At 38.6% G+C, this 7,178-nt stretch overlaps 1 protein-coding gene across 1 annotated transcript; it reads right to left on the bottom strand.

Moving 5' to 3' along the window:
• Positions 1 to 14: 14 nt before the first annotated feature.
• zgc:86764 (uncharacterized protein LOC797431 homolog) lies at positions 15 to 6,925 on the bottom strand. The gene is made up of 14 exons (XM_052588989.1): positions 6,758 to 6,925; positions 6,114 to 6,246; positions 5,879 to 6,001; positions 5,502 to 5,735; positions 5,242 to 5,412; positions 4,691 to 4,840; positions 4,440 to 4,590; positions 3,991 to 4,127; positions 3,800 to 3,895; positions 1,656 to 1,802; positions 1,188 to 1,283; positions 981 to 1,109; positions 600 to 698; positions 15 to 395 (listed from the first exon to the last, which is right to left on the bottom strand). The coding sequence occupies exons 1-14, from the start codon at positions 6,772 to 6,774 to the stop codon at positions 330 to 332; spliced, it is 1,749 nt and encodes a 582-aa protein (XP_052444949.1). The 5' UTR covers positions 6,775 to 6,925; the 3' UTR covers positions 15 to 329.
• Between the last annotated feature and the right edge of the window lie 253 nt (positions 6,926 to 7,178).

Below are 7,178 nucleotides of genomic sequence, written 5' to 3'. Positions count from 1 at the left end.
TAAATAAAAAAAACTTTGAAATGTATAAAAATCATTTTATTAAAAGTGTAGTATATTAACAAGCAAATGACTGACCTTTAATGAGCTAATATATACAGAATCTGACTAGGTGTATAAACTATGACCAAAATATAAAGCAAGATAAAAATATATATAATTGTGATTTTTAAAACAAGCAAAACAGTGTCTCTGTAAAGTCACTGCACTGGTCAGAAGTAAACACAGAGAACAGTTGTATTCTGTACAGTCTCAATCCTGACATTATTATTTGTGACCTAAGCATCATAAAAAAATAAATAATAAAAAAGTATCAAATGTTGGCAGTCCAATCAAAGCATGTCTTTAACGGTTGAATTGAGAAAAGCATCATTGTTGGCTTTCCTGGACAGCTCGCTCTGTAAAGGAAAACAAGACAAAAGATGTTAACACATCTTTACTAACTGAACACTGAATCATTATTATGTGTGGGCCTTTAAATGGTAATGAGCTCTCTTAGGGGAATTAGTGGTCACAAATGAGCATCCTTCTCATCACAGATGCTCCATTTGGAGTTAATATACATCCGGGGAAGTGGTTTAATTCAAAGTGATTGGGCTTACGGTAAAGGCCGAGTAGCTCATTGGAAGCAGTTTCTTGTCACTGTTGAACTCCTGCAGTGGCACACGTGGGCCAGAACTGGCTTCTGTAGTCTTGGTCCTCTATTAGACCACAGAAAGAAAAAAAAAATATTAAGTAACATCCCTGATCTTTAATATTAAGAGTATCATCATGTACAGATGATAGAACTTAACCTCCAGTTTTCCACAACAGTACTGATTATTGTTGATGCAACAGTGTCATCTAGTGTTAGCTTTTGGAACTTCTCTATTTTAACCCTGAACTTGTGTCTAACCACAATCCCTTTTGGACTGATTTCAAACCAACAGCTTTGATCAGAGAGTTGAATTGAGTTTGGAATGCCCCAGGCAGATGGTTTTAACCTTGGCAGAGAGTTGAGGTCTTCCTGGCACGCACAGAAATGTGGTGGATGAGCCGCCACTGCTGCTGCTGCTGCTGGAGGTACTGACGCTGCTCACGGCGGCAATGCGAGGTGCCAACATATTGGGCGTCTGAAACAATTGGAAGATGATTATGCATTTTGATCAAAGGCTTGTTTTTGCACATCCATTCTTAGTGAGGAATGATACCTTTTTAATTTTGTTAGGGGTGGGGGTAGTATATGTTGTTCCGAGGGGTCTCTTTGTTGGAGTTTTAAACTGAGAGGTTTCGGTTTTCTTTGTCATCTGGAAGACACAATTTAGTAAAATAAATCATTAAAAGCATTCCTGAGCAAAGTATGTAAATGTATCAAGGTACGATACAGCCTGGTAACTTGTCTCTACACCATCTGATATTCTATGGGTGCTTTTCAATACTCAGATTGAATTAAATATTGAAGACTTGTATTAAATAGCCAAACTTCAACAACATAAGGGTAGATCACTTAAGCACAGCAGATGATGCTTTGAAATGATTAAGAATATTCCAATGTACAAAGAAGCTTTCCTTTAATTGCTCCATTCTCAGATCCTTTCCGTGCATCCTTCCCTCTCATCCTATGGGGGTGGACCTAAGACGTGAGGAAAGGAAACGAGTGTGCACCAAGGGAATCTCACCCGTTCATTCTTCTCCTTGTCTTTCTGCAAGCGATGCTCTTCCCACTGGCTGGAGGTGTAATCCATGATCCTTTGACCTTGCACAAGGAAAGAAGTCCCCTGATTCTTTTCCCAAACTTCCACACGGCTTCTTAACTCCTCTTCCAGCTGTTTGTGTAGATAGACAAAGGGAAACATTACAGCCTCAACTGGTCTTAGCTCCCTATGTCATTCCAAACCTGTAAGACCTTTGTTCATCTTCAGAACACAAATTGTGACATTTTTGATGAAATCCAAGAGCTTTCTGACTCTGTATAGACAAGGCAACTGACACATTCAAAGCCCAGAAAGCTAGTAAGGCCACTGTTAATATGGTCCATCTGACATCAGTGGTTCCACCTTAGAGCGCCACTATTATGCCATTTTACAGTTCCTAATATTGTTTTGGGAGTCTCCAACAATAGGATTACATGCATGCATGGTCAAAAAAATGCTTTCATTTTCTCTGAATAAATATTTAATATCGCCTCATTTTCCAGCGATTCTCAAACAATTTATTCGAAGCAGTTCAAAGCTTCTGTCTCTCTAAACCCCTCCTATATGAGAGCCTGCTCCGCTCTGATATGGTTCTGTAATCTGAAAATAGAAAATATATACATCTATTATTTGTTATACATACAGGTTGTGATTCACTGGAGCAGCTGGTCCAAAAACAGGATACTGATCCATCTTTCCACATTAAGCGTTTTGCGAATTCCGCAATAAACTCTAACCCGAGATTAGAGAAACAGTCATCAGTAGAATGACGTGTTTGTGAGTGGGGTCAAGTTGTTTGCAGCCAGCTAATATGCATTATGCAAACTTGTTACCCCGTGAAGTGTAGCCATCACAGAAGTAGGATTTGAATGACTAACAACTCGTTTAGGCTGTAAAGCAGTGATTCTCATCCTTTTTTTTTTTCACTGGGCCACGCTATGGTCCAAGGTCAAGTCTCACGGGCTGCTCACATATCATTTACATATGTCACTGATAAAAACCAACCAGATTCATAATATTATAGACTAAATATTATGATATCTAATTGATTACATCCATTGAAATAAATAATTCTACTGATCAATGAAACACCTGATGCTGTCGGGGGCAGACCATTTTTGTGAAATTCGGCTCGAAAGGAGTAACACCACAATGAAGCTGCGATTGTAAGTTGCATTCTGTAAGACACAGAAAATGTGCGTTCACAAATGTAGCCTGTGTTGCACTTTCGAGTTTAATAATCTGAAGTTCTCTCCAGAGATGTTTTGCCACATTTCTGCAATTAAGGATGATTGCTGTGTAGTTTGAGTGTTTCCTTTTGCCTTAACATCTTCAAATGAGTGGCTGGGCAAACCGAAAGTCCAGCGCTAATCTACCTTCACTTCTCATAACGTGACTATTCTTGTTTGTATGTGTTCCTTCTTTGGCATTTTCCACATTTAGTTTTTCTGCCTAAATAACAAATTTGGCCATTTTGAGGATCAATTTTACCAAACTAATGGCTGCTTATAACTATTCGAATTGAATTGAAGCGTTTGATAAATGTAAGCAGGCTACAGGTCTGCTCATGTCTGAAAATAATGGAAATAATGGAAAACTAAATTATTTTACAAACATTATAAGTTATATTTGTTAGGTAAATTTTTTTATGTAAAAACTTAAATGAATTGTAAAACTGAAAGTAAATATTTTTGGTTGTGTTCAGCATGGTGGGCTGCATTTGAATTCGTGACGGGCCACGGGTTGAGAACCACTGCTGTAGAGAGTCGATTATTGCCTCCCAGAATAAAGAAATGTATTATCATGCACTTTCAGCTTTGCAGATTGTTTACGTTCACATACGGTTCAATTTTACAAACTGCATGAAAGGGCAATGGTGTAATAGGGGCACCTTGAGTTCATGAAGCTACAAGAATACTTCTAATGCACAAAGAAAGCTAAAATAATTGCTGTTATTAGTTAGATGGTGATGTCTTTACTACCTTTCTTGGCCTTGAACATGGTATTCACATTGCTGTCTATTTAGAGTCAGACAATTTTTTGCTTTTGCGTAATCTATGATCTATCCTTTTAAGATAAAAATTAAATGGTAAAAAAAAAAAATCCTTTAACAGAAAATGTGCAAGTACCTTTGGAAGCAGTTTCTGCACTTTGGCCCTGTCCTTACTCTCTTTGAGCAGAGATCCTCCTCTGTTACTGAAGCGATTGGGATCTGCAGCCTTTCTCTGGTAAGCAAAACAGAACAAAATGACACGGGTGAAACCACATAATAAGGTTAAGTTGACTTTAAGCATGGGACTTGTGAGATGTCTGTGTGAACCTCAAACTCTTGAAAGAGAGCCCAGTTCCTCTTCCATTTCTCCAGGTCCTCCAGTATGGGCTGTGCTGCCTCATAGAAAGACTTCATTCTCAGCAGCTCAGTGTCATGGAGGGCAAGCAGCTCCTCGGTGTAGTGATCTGTTCAACCAGAATGAAGTTAGAGCCATTTTCTATTGGCAAAGAATCAGTTTGTCTTTTTTTTTTTTTTAAAGGTTTTAATCAGGGTTGGTCATCAATATAACATCTTTTTTTTTTTTCATCTGGATTTGTTCGGATGAAGAAACTAATTCATCTACATTTTGGATAGTCTGAGTGGGAACAGGTTTTCATTGTTGGGTGAACTATACTTTTAAATCATACATCGGTTTTTGCTGGGAATTGAAATTAATTTAATAATATAAAGTTACCTGACTGCCTTTAAATTAGAATATCAAGGTTCAGGCAACTTACCATCAAAGAAGTGAACACTGAACGGCTCTCTCTGTTCTGGTCCAAACAAGCATTTGTCCCACAGAGCCACAAGCTCTTGTCGGACCTTATCAACCACCTCCTCCAGTTGAGCCATCTGCAGCTCCTCCAGATGTTCCACATAGCCCTGCCACTGCAAGAGGAAATGCACTCTATTAGCACTTGTTGGTAAACCACATGGAGATTTAAGATCCCTGATAGGACATCCTGTGGGTTACATGAAAAGCTCTCACCCGTCTGATATCATCAGATAGAGTGCTCATGGCAGCCTCTCGGAACGCCTCGCCTTCCGGCTCGGGACAACTCAGACGATTCCACAGGCTCGTAGCTCGCTCTTTGAGATTGTCTCGGGCTGAAATCAAGGATTCCTTTTTCATTTCAAGCTGTGTGGTATAAATATCAATTATTAGTACAATAAGAATAAGAATAATAGTTATCACTTGTCTATTTATACTTGTATAGGCAATTTTTATTTGCAATTTTTTCATTTGGTGCTTGGTGAGATTTCATTTTGGAACATGGATAAGATGCTAAGCTTGTTCTAACACAGCCACTAGATGGCACTGTTAGCTCATGCAATGCATTTAGAAGCCATATTATCCAAGCCATTCTTTATTATTATAAAAAATAAAAAAATATTTGTAAAAAAAATAAATAAATAAATAAAAAAGGTTTGTGTGTGTGTGTATATATATATATATATATATATATATATATATATATATATATATATATATATATATATATATACTTTGTTTTTTGAAAGAAAAAATAATAATAGCACCTGGCTGAGCAGCAGTTTCAAGGCTTTGATATTATCATGCGTGAGCAGAAAAATATCAGTGTCGGGGCAGATGGACTCCCGTTCCAGACTGCTCTCTGGTTCATGACCCATCTCGTCCATCAGACTCCTGATGTCCTTCCGGAGCCCAGAGAACACCTTTTCCCTGCTCGCCTACAAACAGAGGGCTTAAGTCATGAAAGCATCCAGAACAGAAACTCATGAGTGATCAGAACGGTTCCAAAAAGAAAAGGGATAGATACTTTTTCTTTGACGAGTTTCTCAACATGCTCCTGGAGTTCCTGCAGCTGGGTTCGAGAAGGCACACTTCCCGATGGGATGTAATATGGCGTAGAGCACAAAGTTACGCACAAATCCTCGTCCTGCTTCTTCAAATCAGTCAGCTCTCGTAAACGTTCATTCTTCTCCTTCAGAAGAGATTCAACATGGCACCGCAGGTTCTTCTCCATCTGGAGGACTGTAAGGTCTTGCTCCAACTAGAAAAGTTTACAGGATAACGATCAGTAAAAAAAAAAAAGGGGGAGTTTTCCATAACTAGACATTGACAAATTTCAGACAAGCATCAATAGTTTATGATGCCTGATTACTAAAAGACAATACTTCACACGTCTTGTCCTACTTTGTATGGTTCGAGTCCCAGTTCCAAGCACAGTGTATCCAGTTGTTTCTGGAAGGTAATGACATCGGTTTTGATGCGATGTCTTAGGGCCTCTTCCTCCATAATCATTGAATGCAAAAGCTCCTATAAAACAGGTTTAATTCAGTAAATTAAACACCAGTAAGCCACCAGTAAGTGGAGTAAGCACCAGTCAGAAATTGGTGAGAGATGTGATGCATGCAAAGGCATTGCTTACATCTATATGTTTTTTCACAGTTTGCATTCGTTCTACCCTCTGCTCCTCCATGATGCCGATACTGTCCCATATATCCACAAGCCTGGCCATGGCATGATTGATCTCAGTCACCAGAGAGAACGCCAGAGCTTCACTGCATAACATAAGGAAATAAATGAGAATAAATGAATACTGATGGATCTTGTGGTGTTTGAACTGACAGCATCAATCTCCATTCACTTTCACTGTATCTTTTTGACATACAATGCAAGTTAAGTGAATGGTGACCAAAACACATCATCTTTTAAGATCAAAGAGAAGAATGTCAAACGGTTTTAAAGCAGCATAAGAGTGAGCAAATGATGACTATATTCAGTATTGTCTGAACTATCCCTTTAACAGTCTTAACCCCTTAAACACCCCTTAAAACCTAAATAAGGCTCACGCCAACAAAGCAGATCAGCAAGAATTTAGTTATTTACGTTAGTTATTTAAAATGACTACAGCGTCAGTAAAACTCGCATCATAACCAAAAAGAAGTAACGTTAATGTAACGTTAGCTAGCGTATTTTGTATTACCAGCCACGATGTACAAATGAAACGCGGCCATAATATAATTTAACCCAGCGCTAGTTTCGGAGTTTAACATTCTTCTACACACTTACCTTCTGCGAGAAGACATCGTTGTAACGTATTGACGCACAACTCCGTCAATAAACTACATAAAACCTGAAGACAAGAAACACCAGTCTTCTCGCTCTGCAGCTACGAGCGCTAAAATTTGAATCGCAGCTGACGGTTTCTTGTCTTCTTCAGTGGACGCAGTGAAAAGAGACTCATATAGCGTCACGTCTATTGCGCCACTACGCGCCCCGGAGTGAAATAGTTTCCTTGTCAAACACATTCAATAGTGATTTATGATATCGACCGTTATCCTTTTAGGATGTTAGTGCGATAAATGATTGTAATAATTTTGCCCCACTGAACAGATAAGACTCTCTTGTGTTGCAAACCTGACACTAATAACGAACCATGGAGAAACGTTACGAACAATCTAATGTCTGTGGAGAGCATCTTCAAGGTACA

This window comes from Carassius gibelio, chromosome B21, assembly GCF_023724105.1.
Source record: "Carassius gibelio isolate Cgi1373 ecotype wild population from Czech Republic chromosome B21, carGib1.2-hapl.c, whole genome shotgun sequence".
Taxonomy (NCBI): domain Eukaryota; kingdom Metazoa; phylum Chordata; class Actinopteri; order Cypriniformes; family Cyprinidae; genus Carassius; species Carassius gibelio.
Note: the sequence above shows the minus strand (reverse complement) of the source record. Positions and strands in the feature narration are given on the sequence as shown.

Coding starts and splice junctions, on each gene's coding strand:
- zgc:86764 (XM_052588989.1), bottom strand. Junction 4,128..4,439: donor CAGTGTTCACTTCTTTGATG/GTAAGTTGCCTG, acceptor CTGGTTGAACAG/ATCACTACACCGAGGAGCTG. Junction 1,803..3,799: donor TGCAGAAACTGCTTCCAAAG/GTACTTGCACAT, acceptor CTACACAAACAG/CTGGAAGAGGAGTTAAGAAG.